Source organism: Myzus persicae, unplaced genomic scaffold (assembly GCF_001856785.1).
Source record: "Myzus persicae strain clone G006 unplaced genomic scaffold, MPER_G0061.0, whole genome shotgun sequence".
NCBI classification, from domain to species: Eukaryota; Metazoa; Arthropoda; class Insecta; order Hemiptera; family Aphididae; genus Myzus; species Myzus persicae.
The window spans coordinates 46,729-68,991 of NW_019101772.1; the positions used below are offsets into that span (position 1 = coordinate 46,729).

General features: G+C 28.4%; 3 protein-coding genes across 5 annotated transcripts; 2 read left to right on the plus strand and 1 right to left on the minus strand.

The window, feature by feature from the left end:
* The first annotated feature begins 4,158 nt into the window (after nucleotides 1–4,158).
* On the plus strand, nucleotides 4,159–8,204 carry LOC111030357 (PCI domain-containing protein 2). The gene is made up of 10 exons (XM_022309794.1): nucleotides 4,159–4,297; nucleotides 4,752–4,868; nucleotides 4,953–4,994; nucleotides 5,057–5,181; nucleotides 5,994–6,120; nucleotides 6,193–6,338; nucleotides 6,412–6,629; nucleotides 7,255–7,355; nucleotides 7,434–7,633; nucleotides 7,886–8,204. Exons 2-10 carry the CDS (start codon nucleotides 4,842–4,844, stop codon nucleotides 8,136–8,138), a joined length of 1,239 nt encoding a protein of 412 aa, XP_022165486.1. The 5' UTR covers nucleotides 4,159–4,297; nucleotides 4,752–4,841; the 3' UTR covers nucleotides 8,139–8,204.
* Nucleotides 8,205–9,501: 1,297 nt separating this feature from the next.
* LOC111030352 (V-type proton ATPase 21 kDa proteolipid subunit) lies at nucleotides 9,502–10,905 on the minus strand. Its single transcript, XM_022309791.1, has one exon. It carries the CDS (start codon nucleotides 10,740–10,742, stop codon nucleotides 10,116–10,118), a length of 627 nt encoding a protein of 208 aa, XP_022165483.1. The 5' UTR covers nucleotides 10,743–10,905; the 3' UTR covers nucleotides 9,502–10,115.
* Nucleotides 10,906–11,070: 165 nt separating this feature from the next.
* On the plus strand, nucleotides 11,071–20,675 carry LOC111030351 (annexin B9-like). 3 transcript variants are annotated; one of them, XM_022309788.1, is made up of 10 exons: nucleotides 11,071–11,454; nucleotides 13,420–13,983; nucleotides 14,791–14,967; nucleotides 15,076–15,280; nucleotides 15,365–15,444; nucleotides 15,506–15,578; nucleotides 15,650–15,823; nucleotides 15,893–16,074; nucleotides 19,224–19,235; nucleotides 19,505–20,675. In XM_022309788.1, the coding sequence occupies exons 1-10, from the start codon at nucleotides 11,422–11,424 to the stop codon at nucleotides 19,556–19,558; spliced, it is 1,554 nt and encodes a 517-aa protein (XP_022165480.1). In that variant the 5' UTR covers nucleotides 11,071–11,421; the 3' UTR covers nucleotides 19,559–20,675. The 3 variants fall into 3 exon arrangements, with proteins under 3 accessions (XP_022165480.1, XP_022165481.1, XP_022165482.1); XM_022309790.1 differs by lacking the exon at nucleotides 11,071–11,454 and adding an exon at nucleotides 12,485–12,503; XM_022309789.1 differs by lacking the exon at nucleotides 19,224–19,235 and having other exon boundaries at nucleotides 11,072–11,454.
* Nucleotides 20,676–22,263: the final 1,588 nt, after the last annotated feature.

The window sequence follows — 22,263 nt, forward strand, 5'->3', positions numbered from 1 at the left end:
TTTGGGCAGAGAAGTTATTATAACTGGCAATGGGTTTGTGGTATTGTGGTAATAGTATTACTATAAACTAGGAACCTACCCAAAATGACTTATATTGTAACAGTTGTACATAAGATACCAGCTTTAAATTGCATCATAAAATAAAAATTACATTAGATAAAAGTTAACCATAAACTTTATTGTAGCCAACAACCTACTATGATAACTAAACTATGAATTTCAATGTATGCGATAAATATAAATTGCAGTACTACGTACTTATTAGTTATTATGTGCAGTATAATCTTCAACGATCAATAATGTATATGCATTATGATTTATGTTATAGGTACATTAATTATTAACAAACGTCGAACGACGCTTGACGCAATTATTTGACTAAGATTTTACTTGGATTTCATAAATCTATACCTATAATTCACGATGAATGATGATACTTGTTATTTACCAGTGGTCGCGGTAAGGCACCTATTATTTATGAGTAAGTTTGTAAGTACCTATGTCCAATGCCATTTCCATTTAACTAATCTCTAAGTGAAAACAATATTATTACTTTCGAATCTCGATTCAAACGATAGGTTTTCATACCAAAACTTGCAACATTCAGATACGTAGGTACAGACAAGGGATGTTGCCGTAATGGTTGGCGCTTCATGTACTACACTCAGGTTTTTTAAATTTTATTTTAGACTTGCACCAGTGTATCAACATAATATTATGATTATTTATTTTTGTTTATTTACTTATTACACAATATTGCTAGCTATATAATACATAATTGATAATAAACATAATATTGTTATACCACACGTATGAATGTATGATAATGTGTGTTTACGTCGATATGTCGTCTACAATAACTGTAATATTTGTAAAAACTAGTCGACCATCAAGACGAGCTACATTACTGGCCACTGCGACATGTTTCCACGTTTCTTGGACAGATATTAATATTATTATCACAAATATATCAAAAGTTTAGAGATGGAAATATCTCTAGTGTCTTGGAGTATTTGACGCGCGTTACTCGGAATCAGCCCGAAATTGTTCCTGAAATAATGGTATGATGTAAATTCCTTGAATTATTTTCGTTTTTAAATAAGATAAAGAATTAAGAAAATTAAATAGGTATTCAATATTTCAATAACGTTAATGACTAAATACTAAAATACCTATTAAATTATAAGAAAAATGTTTATATGTAATAACAGTACAGCTATAAACATAAGCAATCGTCGCGGCTTCGTCGTCGCTATATCGACGATTTCCAGGGAGTCAATGAGCATTACTTTGCCAAAAATAAACAAAATCCAAATCCACCATTTAAAAGTAGAGATTTTACTGAATAACAGAGACTAAAAACAGAAACATTACTCAGATAACCATGTGAATTATAAACTCATAAATAATAGATGTCTGTTCTAATATTGTTGATCAAGGCATTCAACGTGTTAAAAGTATTGCGAAGAATATTCACAAATGAATACAAAACAATAGGGTGGTAAACCGCTGAAAGTGGTGCCAAAATAGAAACTTTCGAACCTAGATATCGGTTCCACTAATTTTCTAAGGACACAAAAGACACTTATCAATAGAAATATTATGAATTCATTATCTAGTATCTATATTTTTGGACAATTTTTCGATACAGCTTTCTAACTTGATTTTTAAAACTCCACCAATAATTAAAACGTTTTCATTGCCTTTTGTCAAGATATGAAGACCCCTGTGTCTATGCCTTTCAGGTATCAAAGCAACGGACGATCGTTATTTTTTACAGCTTAAAAGTTTAAAAATGCATATTATAAGAAACAACACAGGACAGTTGAGATTAAAATATATGGACTAGTATACTGATGTGGTACTGACGTGTACCTATGTGGCAATATACATGAATGACTCATGAATTTTTTTCGATGGTTCAGTTTTTGATATTTTATTTAAAATTGTTTTAAGTATATATTTACATTTATTAACACTGCATAAAATCTAATAAAAAAGTGTCGTTAAAGTATGGTAATTAAATTTTTTTTTTCAATTTGGTTTGGAGCATAATATTATGTTATAATAATGTTAGTTGTACACTTGACTAAATTACATCGAAAATTCCGTCGAAAATGATTACACCCAACAATGTAGTAACTAGTAGGTAGTGCTTGCAAAGTTGCAACCATGGCATATCCTAACGCCATGCCTATACATTTCGTTTCACTTTTCGATCGTAAAATTACAATCGCGCGGCTTCATAGATAGGCAATTAAATGTGCATCACTGATTGTTAATTTTTCCAGGCGAAACACAATAATTAAGTGTACGTGCAAAACTGCATAAAGCACGAAATTCAGTACCTTTCGTCAGGGGCGAAAGAGAACACACGACGACTATATGACGTGTACAGCAATACCACTGAGGTATGTAACAGCTTTGAGCTGGTACGGAATGAAAATAAACATATTGTGCAGCTCGGCATGAAATCAGAGCTCACACGCACCAAGGCGGTAAATATACATTTTAAAGCTGGCACCTGTATGCATCAGAAACTGATAAGATATTTCCTATAAATTTCAAAAGAAGCTAAATTTTAGATCCTATAAACACCCGTAACATAAATAGGTATCGGTATAAATATTATTGTATCGGTGCTAAAAGCACATTTTAAACGATATTGCTGCCAAAAGACGGGCGGTACGACACTACGTGGATCTCAGACCGTGGACGACAATACGATTGTTTTTCCTATTCTTACACTGTAATTAGATTTTTGTTTTATAGTCTTTTACAAAAAATAGAAATGTCCAAAAGAAGTTTACAAGAAATCTGTTCGGTGCAATCAATGCAGGCATGCGCAAATATGCGCTTGTCATACATTGTAGAGACCAGACAATCGTCGAGACGTCGATATAATATTATTTTAAGGTCTCCACACACTGCAGCGGTAGCGGTAAAATGAGTCAGGACACAATTTACCGCCACCGCCAAGACAAAAGAATTTTACCGCTACCGCTGCAGTGTGTGGGGACCTTTATGTGTGTATGTATCATAGATGGGAACAGTTTTTAACGTCTAAGATATTAGGATAATAGGATAGGACATGCCTGTGAAGCGAAATGTGCTGAGGTGACAAAAAAGAAGTACTAAATAACACTGCAACACACACGGGCAGGGAGTCGAGTAATTCGACGGAGACGTGAGTAGGTACAAAAACGATTGTACGTGAGAGAGCGACGACTGTATAGTACGGGTTGAGTGTTTTTTTCTAAAGTAATTGTTTTATGTTTTAATAAAAGTGTTTCCGACCAATAAAATTATGTATTTTGTTTTAGTCACACAATTCTACCGTACTCCTTAAATCTTATTTGTAACCGGTTAATTTATGGTCGTCGAGGATTTAAGGTTTAAAGTTTAAACGGGGAAGGTCGTAGTACTACGTTAATCGTAGTCTTTCAAATCTGATCTGTAACCGGTTAATTAATGGTCGTTGAGGATTTGAAAGTCTAAACAGTGGGTAGAGATATCGTTTTTCTCGAGATCCAAATTGTAACCTGTTGATTTATGGTCTTATGGTTGCTCGAGTGTCGATAGAGGTAAATGGTATATCACTGAAAGGTGCGTATACGACACGCTGCACGCCTGTTGTGGTAGGTACACGCCTACAACGCTTCAACAGATATTTAAGTTCGGAATGAATTTTTGATTTTGAGGCGACGATAAGTTATTAATTTTAATGTACTTTATCACATTTATTTAGCGAATTCAGAAGTTTTATAGGAACACATACATATAGTAAAGCGTAAATTAATTATGGTACTGTGGTAGTATACATAGGTACCTACTATAAATTCAAAATCTCAATTAATACGACCTTAATGTAGGTAATACTGTAATACAATGATACATTGATTCATTGATACACAATAATATGATATGCTACATGCATAAATTCGTAATGTTACCACTAATGGATCATGAATCATGATTTAAAGTTATTGAATATCTAAATCAAAAACCAATAATAATATTATTATTAATAAATACCTACTTATGTTTTGCATAGTTTACTCGCTGCGCAAACGACCGACGCGCTACCGGTGGCAGTTTAACCATGAGCTTTTTTACTAGACGTTTATCACACAGTTCTGTGGTCTTATCAACGCTAGTTTTAATGATAACATCGCGGAATAAACAAAATCTTTATTAGCAAGCTATGTGAGTATGTGACTATGAGCACAATATTAAATCTAACTTTATCCAAGTTTCAGCCTTCAAGTGACGGTTAAGATTTAAGAAGTTACTCGACGTAAGTATAAATTATTACACAATATTATTATTAAACTAAACAATGCATGTTTTCAGTAATTGTTATTAATGAACTTGAAAGTAGCCACTGTGTTCCTAATAACTTATAGGTATTTAAGTAATAAAGTACCTTTACACTATAGTCTATAGGTACCAGCGAATAGGAATCACCATTTTTAATATCTTGGATTTCTATCTTAGGAATTCAGGAAGTTTTTTAGGCAATCAAAATTTAATGTATATCCAAAAAAAGTAAAAACAAAATAAAAATAAAAACCTCGTTTAGTTAACTATCAAAAAACAAAAATTTTGTCGACCATTTAGTGATCTTCAATTTATACTGCATTTGAAATTATTTTAAGCCTTTTTAGTATCAAGCCAAATAATCATAATTTATAATTTACATGCTGAATGATTGTAAAAATGTTTTTTTTTATATTTACATTTTTTTTCAGAAATTATTTCATAGTAACATTCAAGTATTTTTAGTTGCATATAATATGGCTTTTGTATAATAAACATTTTGCAAGAACCAAGTAACTAATATGTATACAAAAGATTATGTTTTATCGGTATGTCAATAAAAATATTATTATATTTAAAAATGTTATTTAATTTTGATTTTCATATTTGCTTGGAACTATATTATGTTTTAGACCACAACATTCTACAATGAAGAAAATGGTTCTGAATTGGCGGTAATTATAATTTTTGCTCATTATTGTAATTTGATGTATAAAAATTGGTTTTATTTTCACAGAATTTCTTTTCGTTAAGAGATAATTCATCAAAAGAGTGGAACCTCAAAAATTCTATTGATTATCTTCAAAAAATTTCTGAAGATAATGAACTTGATTTTGAGAGTGAAATAATATTGCACCTAAGGTAATTTTTTTAATACAGGTTAGTATTCCATTGTAGTCTTTCAGTGGAAAATCAAAAATGCCGTCAATATTATCTTTTTACTAGAGTCCCAATTTTGGGTTGGAAGCATCTACGCAAGAATGTGTTTGTGTCCAGTGGCCTGCAGTCACTACATAATAGTATTCAAATGATATGTACTAAAATTTAATTTGCCATTAGAAAGAAAATAAATATTTAAATAATTTATAGATTTGTAATGCTAGGTAGGTATAGTTGAAATATCAAGTGCAAAAAAATATTATAAAAACATTTGGAAACATAAATTTTGAAATTTTAAAATAAAATAAAGGGCAGTGGTGGTTGTTAAGATTGCTAGGACTAGAATGTTAATAATAATTGTAGCAAAGTATTATTATTATTAGTGCAAAAAAATCTTGGTTTCTTTTTATAGTTTTTGAATATTATTGAAAAATGTACTTTACTTTCAATAAAAAAGTTCGTGGTTTCCATTCAAATTATTTTTAATTAATAATATTATACTTGGAAATATGTATAGTATCTGTGATCTTTGACTAATACTAAGTATTAGTTACTTATTATAAAATGAACGATTCATCTCATTTCTTTATTGTAGCCAACTATTGACATTAGGTAATCATTGTATATTAAATTGAAATATAATATTTATAATTACAAACTTGACTAATGAGTGGTCAATTTTCTTCCTACATTTTTGTATCTTTATGATTATTATACTGTTCATAAGCATTCACGTCTAAAATAAATAAATATTAAATGCTATGAATAACTGAAAGTGTTTAAAATTATTATAGTGTCCTGAAATCAATAGGAGAAAAAAAATATGATGAAGCTTTCAAAGGACAATTGGCAATTTTACAAAACATTGTCAAATATCTTCAGTCTGACAGTGAAAACTGGATGGTACCACTAGCTAACACAGTAATTATATAATGATTTTAAGAAAACAACTTATATTTTTAATTGTCATTATATAAACATTTTATGTTATAGGTTTGTGTAGATCTTCGATATCTATTAAATGCATATGATAAATATGAGTCAACAAATAAAAAATTGAAATTGGAAAAGTATAATGATTTTCAAAAAAAATATATTGATATAATGATGATGTATTTCCGTATTTGTTCTAATGACATGTAAGTCATATCTCTATCATTAAGTATTATACAATTCTTTCATAATTTTTAAACCATTTGTTTGTACAACTAGTCGAGCTCCAGCACGGCAATCCAAGCGTTGGACAATAATGTTTATTGTAAATCAGATGTTGAAAGTGTATCATAAAATCAAGAAATTTCATTTGACTACAGGTTTGACAAAAACCATTTTCATGTGCCCGGACAAGAACACATTTCCCATTGCACACGTTGTCACCTTTTATTATTATACTGGCTGCAAAGAAATATTTGAAGGAAAATTTAATGATGGTTAGAAAAATCAAATATTATTTATTTATTACTATAATTGCGCTTTGCATTACCACGTAAAAGGCTTTGACCAAAAATGGCACAAATTCATCAAATTTCATAAAAGTGTAAATTAAATATATTACAGTGTGAGTCAAATAGATTGGCACGGAAGCGACGGTCAAATAAGTAAAAGCAGAGGTTCTCCAACTTATCTATCTGAGGTTGACTGTCCACATATACAACTAATAGAGATTATACAAATAAATAATAGTAGAATAATATGTGCAAAAAGAATACATAGATATATAATTAAATCAAGTTTTTATTTTTATAATATGGACGTTGAAAGGTCATATTTCATACAATTAAACTTATTTGCTCATTTGCTTACACTCATTATTTTGAAAAAATTTGTAAAGGTATTTTGATGTCAGCAAAACAATTTTTTTTAATTTTTTTAGTTTATTATTGTAATAGTTTTTATATCAGTGAATAGTTCTCATGTTGTATGAAATAAATTGAGTGTAAACCAGTTCATATATGATTTTTTAGAAATTATTTTGTTCAAATGACATGCTGTAAAAGATATTTTGTATATTTAACATGTAATAAATATATTGTAAATTATTTATGATTTTTACAGCTAGAGAAAATTTGACAGTCGCATTTGAAGGATGTCATAGAAGCTCTATCAAAAACAAGACGTTGATTTTAAAGAAACTCATACCATTAAATATGTTGCATGTAAATAAAATAAAATAAATGTTAACTGCATTAACCTATTACAATATTTTACAAATGAATTTCTATTTTTTGTCTTAGGGAATAATGCCATCAAAAGATCTTCTCGATAAGTATAATTTGGATATATTCAAAGATCTGACTGAGTCTATAAAAATGGGCAATGTTCAAAAATTTAGAGAATGCATTGATGTTAATGAAGTGTATTACATGAAATGCGGAATATATTTGCTACTCCAAAAATTGATAAATCTCGTATACAGGAACTTGTTTAAGAAATTGTAAGAAATCTAATATTTTAACACTTTAAGTTATTAAAAATAGCATGAGTGTTATTATTATACGTTTTATTCTACTAACTATTGAGAACAAAATTTAGTTTTTCTGTAAAAAATGATACACTGTTTTATAAAAAATAATAAGTTACATTTTTTGTCAAGACACTAAAAAGAACTGTGAAAGATTTAAAATGACATAAGTGCTAAACAAATTGTATTCAAATTAATTAAAACTGTTCTTATTTCTTTTTACAGTTTCTTAATTGCTAACAATCATATTATACCAGTTGAAACTATTACAGCTGTATTGAAAAAGTTTGATGACCCTGATACAGATTATGACAAAGCACAGTCTCTATTAGTTAACATGATTTATAGAGGGACGCTGCGCGGATATTTATCACATGCTCACAAGAAAGTTGTATTGAGTAAAAAAGATCCATTCCCGACTGGTAAACAAGTTTTTGACAAAGCAACTAAGTCCATCAATGAAATTGGACATAATTAGTTTAAATTAAATGAATGAAACATGTATGTATTATTTTCATAATAAATAAAAAATTTTTACATATTATGACTTGTATTTCCAACAATCTCTTTACTTTTTATGAAATAAACAATAACTAGCTGTATGAACAGACTTCTTCTGGGTTAAAATTAACTCTTAATTTTTTTCCTTTTAGCTTCTGTTAAAATGTAAAATACTTACAATGATTAAATTTTTGATTTTTTACTACTTAATTCTGAAAATGTTTTTTATGTTAACAAAAAAAAAACTGGAGACAGTATGGAAACTAATGCTTAAAAGCCGATGTAAATCCAATATTGTTAAGAGGTACCTCTTTGATTATATAATGTTTTTTTTTTGGAAAAATATTTAAAAACATTTTTACTTATTATAATATTAATATATCTGTAACCCAGAGGTGGCCCTTGGGCAGAATATATTGGGAGTCCCCCATTAAATAAACATGATAATAATATTTTGATTATTTAATAATTCTTTCATTTTTAAGTAGAAGACGATAATACTATTTGCTAAACTACATTATGACATTGTGTACTTTTGACTTTGTAAGGTAATAAGATGTAAACATTAACTTGTGTTGTACTACATTCAATCATAACAATTGATTATTAACAAAAATTGTTGTATGTCATTATCTTGACATTTGACGTAAATTTCTCAACCCACATGTATTAATTTATAGAATTGCATTTAGTAACAATTTTACAATTAACCTTACAATTTTGGATGGCACAAAAACCTCTAGATTCTACAACGACTAGAACACAGCTCATTTATTTGAATACATACATTAATACTTTCAAAAATGTCTATTAATTTAATTTTAAATAGAAAAATTAGGTACCATATTATACATACTTTTTAATATTTGTAATTATAAATTAAATATGTTTTTTTGTATTTATCGGTAAATAATTACAAAACTGTGAATGGCCGTGGCACTAAGTCTCCTATACCTAAATCCAACCCTGCTGTGACTAATGGCAACCTTTTAAATAAACAAAAAATATTTAGTTTTCATGAACCAACATATAGGGGTCGAAAAAAATAAGTAAACACCCTTCAAGTCTCAAGAAATCTATTAACATAACTTTTATTAAAACTGTCCAGTAATTTTTAAGTCTAGAGGACGAACAAAGACATTCATTTTTATACATCATATTGATAAATATTACACAATCAGATTTTCCAAATAAATAATACATAGTTTTTACCTTTTATAGTTTTCAATTTTTTCTTTATATTTTAGTATGTCAAATGTACTATGAACAATAAGTATATTTATTACAACATAAATACAAAATGGTAAATATGATAGGTATTAAATAAATTCTGTAACAGATTTAATGTTTTAATTAACAAGTATTTATTTATGAACACGTGGAATGATGAAGTACATATTTTGGTATTAAAAATTAAAATAAAATGAACAATTTTTCTTCGTTTATTGTTTACTAGCTTAAAAGTAACATAATACTTAGAATATTACTCAAAGACAGTATGTGCTGCAAAAATTAAATGTATTAACCTATCCCTTATAATAAGTAGTCTACAAGTTAAAGGTTTTTCAAGGATTTAAATTTTGTAGGAATCATTTTCCATACACTATTATCAGTAGGCCAGATTTGATCACAATTACTACATTACGGATGGAAATAGGACTATGTGTTAACATAATTTATTACATAAAAACAATTATTTAATTTTGTATATATATAAATGTATAATGTATTTATATTATAATTTTCTATGCAAAATGTGTATGGTATTGGTACTTTACAAATAAATTGAATAATAGACCGAGTGAAATAATAATTAGTTAACTTATAGTAATAACACTAATACTACTTGGTAGATTTAAGAACCATCCAATGTATTACATTTTATTGGTGAATTCAAAATCAAAATAAAACTATTCAAAAATAAATATACACATGAATAACATAAAAAGTTAGATTACTTATCACCCATCTTCACTTTGGAAGTTATGTATATGCCAACAATTAGACCGAAAAGACCAATGGCACTACCAAAAATTTCAACAATCAAAATCTTAACAAATAGCGACGAATTGGCTGCATCCGCTAAAGCCGCACCTGAACCCACTACTCCAACAGCTATACCACAAAACAGGTTGACCAGACCTACACTTATACCAGCAGCAAATATTAAATAGCCGGCCATCCAATTTTGATCCCTGATTTGTTGAGCAGTGTCCGCATTGTCTGTGAACGATTCCAACTGGCCAGACATGACAATTGCAGTGATAAGTCCATAGATGGCCACCGCTTCGCAGAAGATGACGGATATAAGATTCTTGGTCTTGATGCGAGGCGCTTTCACGCCACCACCGACAATACTCACACCGGTCGTGTGTATTCCCAAGGCGGCTCCAACCACAGACAGGGCAACCGCTAGCGATATACCCAACACAGCCCACATGTAGGGCGATGTATTGGCCAAGAACCAGCCAATACTGATTTGCTCACCTTTACCGGCCAACAGGTAGAACAGTATGATGGCCGACATCAATGTGGAACCCGTTCCGAAGATCGAGTAACCCAATATCGCTCTCAGTCTCATTTTGGATGATTTATTATTTTATCGCCGATAAAAATGATGCACAAGTCAAACGCAAGCGAAACACATTTAAGTACAAATTACAAAATAATAAAATAAACGCTAATACTGAAAAGGACTCCGCCCCAAGCACGGCTTAGATAGTTGCACGGTGTAATCAATTCTTGACTCTAAACATATGTTATAATTTAATAATAATCAGTATACCGTGGTATGCTACATATTTTACAGATCCATGGTATCACAGATGGTATGCTGTGACACTCGACGTTTATTGGTTCCATGAAAACATGTTGCACAGGATGTGGTTTTGATAAAAGTGATATTATATTTATTTCCCACTCGCACGACGCACACTGCACAGTGCACAGTCGTAATGTCATATTAATATTATAATTAACTCAATACTCATTAGTGATTAGTCATTCGTCGACTCGTCGTTTTCACTCGTAACTCGTATTAGTCACTATAAAGGTGGTCGGTCGTCGGTGGTCACTCATATTATTATTATAGTCGTATTGAGTATTCTCTTCGTTACTCGTTAGTGGTTAGTTAGTAATCACAAGTTCACTTCTGTCGTTACTCACTCAGTATCCAACATAATTTAGTTCGTTTGCTTAGTGGTGTTCAATTACTTCCCGTCCGAATATAAAAAAATTTCTAATTCCAACAATCTATAAACATGAGCTATCCAGGATATCCTCCTAACAATCAGGTGAGTTTATTTTTTAAGACTAAAATTCATCCTGGTCTACAATAGGTATCTATTTACTTATAAGGCTGTACCTACCTAACTCTTTTATTCGAGCAAAATATCTAACGGCATGAAGTATGCATGCTAGGTAGTCAATTTCAAATGATTATGTTAATTGGTTGAGAGGTTACAACTTACAAGTTAACTAAAATTGTTTTAGAAGAAACAAAATAATAGACTGGTAAAAAATAACCTTTTCCAATTGGCATAATTCCACATTAATCACTAATAATTAATCCAAATGGTTCGAAAAAAAAATTCAATCAAATCTGTTGGTGTTATAAACCATTCAATTTGAGAATATCTACCAATTGTATATGCAATAACATGTGTGTTTTGTGTCCTTACTCATAAGTCTGTATCAGTCATAGTTGACAATTTTATTATTATTATGAATATACAATAATATGTTCGACTGATTTTCCATTGATAATATAGAATAAGTTGTAAACTATGTAAGTTTACTAGCATGTGTACACATAGATACCTTCATTGTAACTAATTATTATTTAGTTTTATCTCATTAATATAGCATTAAGATTATGAAGTAGGAACTAATAACTATTAACACTTCAAATCTTAATATTTAATCATATTTTATGGATATATTAATCCTTTGATGTATGTTAACAAGTTTTCATAAGTTTTATCAATGACTTTATTAGTACAATGGCACTAACAGCTGTATCATCTCTGATTTTTATTAGGTAACATTTCATTAGGTAGTCTTAGAAACTGGTTGATAATATATGTTTTTTTATAAGACAAATTGTTTGTAGATTATTAAATTAGTAAAAATAATATTCACATTAAAATATTATTATCAGTTAGGTAACTAGGTTCACTTTTATATTGATTGATACAATAGACAGCTAATAAGTCATTAGGTTATACATTGTAATACTAATAATACTAATAATACCTATTGGATATAAGCACTTTTATTGAGTATGTATGTAAACCATAAACATTGTTGGTATATTGATTGATAAATAACTTCTGTCTTACAGGTACCTACAATTAGTATTAGATCTAGCATAAAATTGTAGATATAAATGATAGTTATTACACTGATCTTAAATTAAACAATTCTCACATTGTTTTTTTTTTAAGTTTGTGTATCTTTGTGTATTTATGTATGTATAGTTAAGCATGCTGAAAACAACGAGGAAGGAAGAATTTGAAGGTTGAACTTAGTTTAAATATTATTGCTAATTTTAATTTATAGTATTTTCATATTTATCTGGCGTGTCCAATTAAAATCAAAAACATGCCCTACTTGTCAGTTGTTATGTAAAATTGGATCTCGTTATAAGATTGGATCTCGTTCTTCAGATAGGTATAACTTTAAAACTAAGTTCGACCCCCATATTCTGACTTAACCATTGTTTTCATCATGCTTAACTACTATAAAAAAATACACCTGCTTAATGTAAGATTAGAAATACATATGATTATTTTTATTTTTTATATAGGTAAGCATTACTATTGTGGTATGAGTGTATTTTTTATTCAACTATATATAGGTAGAAGTATATAACTAGGAATAACACATCATTTAGAAATTATAAGCATATTAATTATTATTTTTGTTATCGATATATTTTATTACATTAATTGTATTCTAGTAGGTACTCTACAAATATTGTTATACCAAGGTGAAGCATATTTTTTCTAAACATTGGTATTTCCAGTCAAATTGAAAATAATAAAATTACACCTATTTAAACTTGAACTCAAACCCGATTGTTTAAATTTATTGTATGGTGTATAATGTACATTCTTAATTAAATATTAATGTATTATGATAAAAAAAAAACCTGGTTTTATAATTGTCTTACAAACTTATAAATCACCGCTTTTGAAAAAATGTATTTAGTTTTTACTTTATTAAAATATTTTATAAACTATTTTGTTTTTTGGTAGGGATTCCCTGGCCAGCCTGGAGCTCAACAGCCTGGCTCCCAGTTACCCTATCCATCATACCCCGGAGGTAATGTAGGACAACAAGGGTATCCAATGCCAAGTGCTTATCCACCAGGCCAACCCAGCTACCCCCAACAGAGCCCATACCCTCAAATAGGTCAATATCCACCTCAACAACCTGGACAGTTCTTACCTCAATCTGGTCCATATGCTCCAAATCCATCAATGTATCCATCATCAGCTGTACCAGGCCAATACCCATCATCTTCTGTAGGCGGTCAATATCCACCCACTGTACCAGGCCAATATCCACCACAAGCTTCCCCATATCCAAATGCCCAACTGCCTTCTGGTTTCGCACCTCAGTCTGCTGCCTACCCAACTCAATCAGCCTATCCTACTCAATCAGCCTACCCACCCAATCAACCAGCAACTTCAGTTTATCCGAATATGACAGCTGGTGGTTACGACGGTGGTTCTCGAGTTCCACCACAAGCAGCATATCCACCTATTAGCACTCCTGCACATTATCAACCATTGAGCAGCTCACCTGCTCAGAAAAAGGTGAGATTTCATTAATTTCTTTTAAATATATTAATAATTTAATAATTACCTAATGAAATATTTATTATGATACCAATCAAGATGAAAGGTTCACTATAGCTGTTTTAAACTACCATCAATGAATTACAAATATTTATATTTTTGTTTATTTTAATAATAATTTAGCTTAAAATTACTGTTCAAATATAAAAATTACAAAACCCACCTTTACCCACCCCATGAAGTTTTCCATTTTTAAAAATCTGTATTGGAGTGTTCATAAAATAAATAACAAAATACTTAATTATTTATTTATTCTTGACCTTATATCTGATGGAAATAGATATATATGAAATTTTGCAAATTAAAAAACTATTTACGATCTGCAACTAATTATACATGATTAAATATTGTTAATTAGTGTTGATTCTACATGTCTATTATTAAGGGAATAACAGTAAGTTCTGAAGAATACCAATACATATTATATACCTCATTAATATCTCGCTTTCATAAACACTTTATTTTATCGCACTTATTTTAATTAACGTTATAGCCTATAATTAAGATAATGCAGATAACATGATGATTGGCTTTTATATTTTGCTATTGATATTATTCAATAACCGATGATGCATATGCCCCTGTTGTAATGCCCCCAATGTTAATTTTGATAACTAGTAACTAATAGTTATTTATTGCTAACTTGTTCATTAACTTTGCATTGTAATATTAGTTTAATAGTTTAAAAAAAGAATAATGGTACATATAAAAGTTTTGTACTATATTCATGTTAGGCATATTAAAAAACATTCTGTTTTGTTTTAGTCTAATCCAACACTTCGTCCAGCCAATCCATTTGATCCACGTCGTGATGCTGAAATATTGCGTAAAGCTATGAAAGGATTTGGAACTGACGAAAAATCGATAATACAGGTCTTGGCTCATAGAGTCAATTCTCAAAGACAGGAAATTGCAATTCAATTCAAGACTATGTTTGGTAAAGTAAGTAGTACACAATTTTCATTAGTCTTATGACATGCTTAATTACATAATTATTGATATTATAGTATTAATTTGTTTTATAAATAAAATATTATTTTGTTATTTTAGGATTTAATATCCGATTTGAAAAGTGAACTGAGTGGAAAGTTTGAAGATCTGGTTGTAGGACTCATGACACCTACTTATGATTTTCTTGCTAAAGAAATTCACAATGCTATTGATGGTATTGGAACTAATGAAGAAACGATAATTGAAATCATATGCACTGCTTCTAATTCTGAGATTAACAACATAAAAATGGCATACCATAAATGTATGTTAAATTTAGTTTATACTGAAATGTTTGGTATTAATAAATTATATTTGTTTAGTAGTTTAATTATCATGTTTTTTCTAGTATTTGGAAATGATTTAGAAAAAGAGCTTATGGGAGAAACATCAGGAAGTTTCCGCAGATTATTAGTGTCACTTTGTCAGGTTTGTTTTTTTTTTACTACTATTCTTTGATCTTAATGTAATTTTACTTTTATTTGCACAGGGACAACGCAATGAAAATACATTTGTTGATGTGGCATCTGCACAAGCTGATGCACAAAACTTATTACAAGCTGGTAAATTATTTCATTAATTGTGTAAAAAATGTAAATCAAAAGTGTATTTTTAAATTATTTTAACTCAATAGGTGAACTACAATTTGGAACTGATGAGTCTACATTCAACATGATCTTGTGTAGCCGTAGCTTTTGTCAATTACAACAAGTATTTTTGGAATACCATCGTCTAACTGGAAGAGACTTTGAAGATGTTATCAAAAGTGAATTCAGTGGAGATATTGAGAATGGGCTTAGAGCAGTTGGTAAGAATTTGAAATTTTCTAATTTAAACTATTTGTGTATAAATTATAAACTGATTTATTGTTTTATAGTAAAATCTGTTAGAGACAAAAGTGCATATTTTGCCAAACGTTTGCATGAAAGCATGGCTGGTTTCGGCACAAATGACCGAGCACTGATTCGTATTGTTGCAACTCGTTGTGAAATAGATATGGTTGAAATAAAAAATGCTTACATGTCAATGTATGGGAAATCATTGGAGGCTGATATTGCGGTAAGCATTATATTTTATCTCTTAAATAATATATTAGTCATATTATGAAGTAAAGGTGCGAAATTATTAAATTTCATGATAATTTTTTTTTAATTTGATAATATTTAATCCTATGAAAAACCTTAGCGAAACTAAGATTATATTCTTACTTACCTTTAAGTTTGATAATAGGTGAATTATTATTATTAGTTACTCTATTATTAAAAGTTGTTACACAAAATTGGAACTATTGAAACATTATATCAGCATAGGATAGTATATTGTATATTTGAAAAGAAGACATGATATTATGCATATTATGAAGCCTTACATGTTAAAGCCTCACTTACGCAATAATAGAAAAATGTGATGATTGCTGTCTTGAAAGAACTATCATGCGTACTGACACTGTACAAACTCTATGAAAGCAACTATTGTAATTTTCCATCATTGTGTAACGGTGGCTAAAAAATAAATAAATAAATTATAGTCCTTAAGTAAACATTTTTATTTTTTAACTTATAGCTTTTATAATATCTACTACATTTTACAATTTTATATTTATCTCTTGAAACAAGCACAAACCAAACATTTTATCATGGAGAAAAATGTATCTTAATTTTTGTTTTAAATGAGTTGTATTTTTATTTTTTAGTCATTTTTATTAATCTGGAGATTTTTTAAATAATATCACGTTTTGATTAAACATTAATTTGATAGTTTGACAAATATGAAAAACAATAAAATTCATTTTACTTTTGTAAGTCTTTCAAACAGGTACATAAGTCATAAATAAAATAAAGTAATATTATATTTCAACTTGACTGACTTATATATTTAAATACATTTTTAGTTCAAAATTGGTCTCATCAATTTCAATCACTTAGTTATTTATTATTATATTAAACTATTTTTTTTTTTAATACTAGATACTAAAATAAAATAATAAAAATGTTACCAATTATTTTATCATACAATTACATTTAGATATCACACCCACAAGTATTGTCTCTGTTTTACAAACTTACATCATACAAAATCTAAATTTAGTGGAATCTATTTTTTTGATGTTGGCATTAATATTCAGAGGATGCTACCCACGCCTTTGTTGTCTCCGTCTTACACACGCATGACATAGAACATTTTCATTCACTAGTTTCAATAGTGTGCTGTTAGTTTTGATATTAGAGTGAATTGACCTATTATCAAAGTTTTAGGTAAGAACATAATCTATGCTTAAGCGTGGGTGGATTTTTGGATATTTTCATTTTCAAGCGAGATATGAGCATTTTTGTTATTTCACATACTCGTATCTTGCTTGAAAATGAAAATATCCAAAAATCTGCCGACGCTTAAGCATAGATAGTGTTCTTATGTAAAACTTTGATAATAGGCCAATTCACTCTAATATCAAAAATAACAGCACACTATTGAAACTAGTGATCAAAAATGATGATAAATAACTTAACCTATGTTGTATGTGGGTAAGATGGAGACAACAAATGCATGGGTGGTGTCCTCTTTAAGTGAAATCATTGTATAAATATTAGAGTGATTCTTTATCGAATTTGAAGCTAAAAATATTATCGAGGGCATCTCAATGGTTTTTATCAATGTTTAAATTTTTGAGCAAAATGATTATTTTAAAAATTTAATATTTTACACAATTATAACCCAATTTAATAATTAAATTAAGATATGATATCAATAAAAGCCCAACAAAATGAACCACTTGAACATCAATTTGCTATATTGTAGGTTAGTAAATTTTTTAACAGCACTTGATTATACTGTTGAATTTCTAAAACAAAAGTGAATTGACCTGTTATATAATTTAAAAGTAAGATATATCTAGGGCATCTCTGAGGATTTAATTGATATTATTTTTTAGTAATTTATGATCATTTTAAAATATACAGTTAAAAAATGTTCATAACTTACTACATAACAAAAATAACAATAAAATCCCCAAATTATGCCCAGGTTATAATCTTATCTTTAAATTTTTATAACAGGTCAATTCACTGTAATTTTAGAAATAACAGAGTAAAATGTATCATTGTGAACATGAATTTGTTGTACGTTAGTAAAACTGAGACGTGTAAATGTGGCGTGCTCTTAATGGAGTTAGATTTGCAACTGTTGCTTATCATTTAATTTCACTATACATCAACCATTCATTAATTTTAACTTTTATATAGTTACACTTGTATTAATATAAATAAATAAATCAGTTATTACAAACTTATAGGTTATAATAAATCGTTATGATAAATTAATATAAATAAATATTAAATATCTAACACTTTTTAAAATTAATTCAAATAAAAGTATCCAAAAGATTAAAAAACAATTTTATGATCTGTATATTCTTTAGCAATTTTAAAATAATGTTAATAACTTTTAGCAACGTCAATGCAATCATTTACTGTTCATTATTTTAATTTGGATTTGATTCACTTGTAACACATAGTGCATAGTGACAGGAGGCAAGTCTACTCATATCTAGCCCTCAAACGCAACAATAGTGTGTCAAATCCAAATTAAAATAATTAGCGACAAATAACATTGACGTTGCTTTTCCATAGTGTAATATTTTAATCTATGCCAAAAGTTAGCTACCATTTTTTTTAAATTGTTATATATTTTAGAGGTAAATATTTCTTCATTGAATAAAACTAAAGAAGGTAACTTTTAGTACTCGGTACTATTATAATCGTTCTCAATCATCATCTTCAGCATCAGTATCATCAGAACATTGACCTAATAAAACAACTCATAATTTAAGTACATTTTAGTTAAATTAAAACAATTTATAAATTATCTTATACACTATTATAACACTCTTTTACTCTATATTATATAAAAAGAAAAAAATTGTAAAAACAAAGATTATGATGAAACAATAAAAATTTAATAAATAAAAAAAAAATAATCGTTCTTATTTAGAATGAACTTATAATAATCAACAAGTTTGTGACCCAGCTTCAAATGTTCATAATATGACCTATCTCATTAATTTAGGCTCTATTAATAAACAATTTTTTTAAATTAAAATATTCATAAATCCGTACCCGGATTTTTTGAAGCTTAAAATCTGATTGACTACATATATGATTCCTAATTTAAAATTTGTTTTGTTTTATTGTTTTATTTATGTCAATCAACAGTCTGATACTATGGTGAGTTGCTGCACGAGTAGTGAATGCAAAATACGTCGGCTGTAATGATTGATTGCTGAATTAATCAATAGTTAACTAATATTTAAAGCTATTAGTTTTTGCTTGAATTTATTTTAACCCAAGTCTGAAAAATTGTTGGTTTTGCACACATCCAATAGAAACCATTGTAGAAAATACTAACCTATTTCTTTCAAATATTTATTTACTTTGTTTGTATTTTTAGTTTCTACAGAAATCTAATTTGTTTATTGAACAATTTTGTGTTGCAGGACGATACATCGGGTGATTACAAAAAATGTCTGACGGCTCTAGTTGTTGGCTAAAAATAGTAATATACATTTGATATTTGTATACAGTATTCTATTTATATAATCATTAATACATTTTACACATTTCGCATTATTTAATCTAAAAACTTAAATTGATATTTACTATTTTCATTTTTTTGCATTTAATATTAATATTTTATACAAGTATATTTTACTAGTATGAATATTTTTACTCATTCTTAAAGCAAGATTTAAATTGTGATGATTAAATTTCATAATTTATTCTTTTTTTATCTATTGCGAATCATATAAATGTTGGTATTTGATTATTAAATACTTTGGGCTTGGGTATTTAAAAAAATAATAGTTATTTTTAGTCTTATTTAAATACATAATATATTACAAACATTTCTATTTTTTAACATTCAACGCACGGTAAACATTTAAACTCACTTTACTAAATTTACATGTATTCATTTTCATTATGTCAATTTTATTTTATTTTTTTGAAGATTTGTTAATTTTTTCTATATTTTTTTATATTCTAATTTAAATAAACCGAAATTAAAATCATTTGCCAAATCTACTCTATGGTTAATATTATATAAAATTAATTATTCAATTATATTATGTATTACAAATACTTTAGTTTATAAGCAGGGTAAATACGTGCCACTTATTGACAATTATTGTAAATCACTGAACGAATTTTATATACTCAAGGTTTATGGCTCAATGTTTATGGCTGTTAAAAGTCTAAAAATTGGTGCTTGATCATTTAATATTAATTTGTTATTATACTTTGAATATTAGACATATTATAATTGTCTCATTATTTATGCATTAATAAATGCAAACGGTGGCGTTGTCAACTTCTTATTATTAATTATTGATAGACTCTAATTAATTGTATTATAAAAATACTGTTGAAGTAAAATAATTTTAAATTTAATCATTTACCTTAACATTTCTAATTTCTTAAAATATTATCATATTATTATAATTATGTTATTCGTATGACAAATTACAATACTATGAGGTTAAAATTAACAATTCAATGTTTAACTCAGTAATATCTTTTGCAACGTCACTGGCTTATTAGTTATTTGTTATTGTGCTGTTATTCTTACTGTTAATATTCTACCATGTGTTTTATGTTTTACAATTTATTCGCTAAAGTTTTGTCTTTTGATGTTATCTAATTAAATTATATTTCAATTTTAAAACTGCTGTTGACAATTTTTTAGAACCAAATTTTAATGAATCTTAGTGTTTAGCAAAGACTCATCACACATGTGGCAGAAGGTGGTAAATTCTATTGTCATGGTTGGTGTTGGTGATAAGTTGTGCCCTGCTGCATATTACAGTTATAATTATTAATAGCACAATTTTTTTTACTAATTTATGTCCGCATTTAAAATTTATTTTATTATGTAACTAGAGAATGTTATTCCTATTTTAAAACTTATAAAAAGCTGGAGGAATTTCCGTTATACGTTAAAAAAATTCCATCATCTTTTTTTGTAATATTGGTTAATTATTTGTCGACTGTCGAGAGCGGAGAAATGAGTGTAATGTTTTTAGCCAGTCAGTCATAATATTTTATCTACCTATCTTAAATTTGGTTACAGAGTACAGACAGTGTATCACAATCGTTACAGTTGCTGTATTTAAATTACTTCTATTTTAGGTTTCTAAACATAATATATAAGTTTAGAACCCTTTATCCTATCCATAAGCAGAAATAAGAGGGGAGTATAGCCCCCTTCCCGCCAAAATAAACAGCTTTTTAGTCAAAGGAATCAAAGCCCCCCTCTTGGCGGCTGGCACATTGATGTTAAAAATATTAGACCCCTCCTCACTAAAATTTGTATGGATTTCCGCCTTGCTTACATCCCGTTGAGTCCATCCGTTGTACCAGTGATCCGTCCTTGTTAAAAATACTTTTCAAATGTATTCAGAATACGTATTTAAATAATTGGTGTCATTTATATTTGAAATACGTATTTGAATAATATGTACTGCCTCTCAAAATTATTCAGAATACTTCACACGTTGGTACCTACATTTTTTGCATATCTTTCGTTAAGAATTTGTAATCTTATCACAAGTACCTATGTTACAATTACTAATAAATACATTTTTCAATTGGCTTAGAAATTTCAGATGTCACATACCTAGTATATTTTAATCAGATTAAGTTAAACTTCAGCCAGATAGATGAACATTTTAATTTTTAGCAATATTGTGTTATCTGCGTGCGTGCAATTTTATGAAATATTATAAATTCTTAAAAGTGCATGCCCTAACATGCATCTTAAAAGATTATAAATTATTGTTCTAAATGGAATAGTACTCTGTAATAGTCGAGCTGTCATAGTTGTATACTAATAGCTAATAAAAAAAAAAAAAAAAAATGGAAAAGTTTTTATGTGATAAAAATGAAACAAAAATATTGGTCGTTGAAGTGCAAAAAAAAAAAGTATTTGAATACTTAACGAGACCGACAGTAGGAATATGGTTTCAATTGTTGCTGATAAGTCATTTATTTATTTTCCGTAGATACTATAATACTTACAACTTACAACTTACTGTACATAAAATTATAGTTAATTGCTTTTTATTAAAATTCGTTTAGAAACCGGAACTTAGAGCGATCTCAGGGTGAGCTTTCCTAACTGGGGTTTTATTTTAGTCTTTAAACGTCTTTGCCGTGCACGTTGTGTTGCCTACTGATTTATTTTGAACTAGGTAATACA

What these genes read in the sequence shown, in the direction of transcription:
- LOC111030357 (XM_022309794.1), top strand. Translation starts at nt 4,842, where the DNA reads ATGTATACAAAAGATTATGTTTTATCG. An exon ending in CAAAAGATTATGTTTTATCG is followed by an intron (nt 4,869 to 4,952) that starts GTATGTCAATAA and finishes ATTATGTTTTAG; the next exon opens with ACCACAACATTCTACAATGA. An exon ending in TGAAGGAAAATTTAATGATG is followed by an intron (nt 6,630 to 7,254) that starts GTTAGAAAAATC and finishes TGATTTTTACAG; the next exon opens with CTAGAGAAAATTTGACAGTC.
- LOC111030352 (XM_022309791.1), bottom strand. Translation starts at nt 10,742, where the DNA reads ATGAGACTGAGAGCGATATTGGGTTACTCGATCTTCGGAACGGGTTCC.
- LOC111030351 (XM_022309788.1), top strand. Translation starts at nt 11,422, where the DNA reads ATGAGCTATCCAGGATATCCTCCTAACAATCAG. An exon ending in GATATCCTCCTAACAATCAG is followed by an intron (nt 11,455 to 13,419) that starts GTGAGTTTATTT and finishes GTTTTTTGGTAG; the next exon opens with GGATTCCCTGGCCAGCCTGG. An exon ending in ACAAAACTTATTACAAGCTG is followed by an intron (nt 15,579 to 15,649) that starts GTAAATTATTTC and finishes TTAACTCAATAG; the next exon opens with GTGAACTACAATTTGGAACT.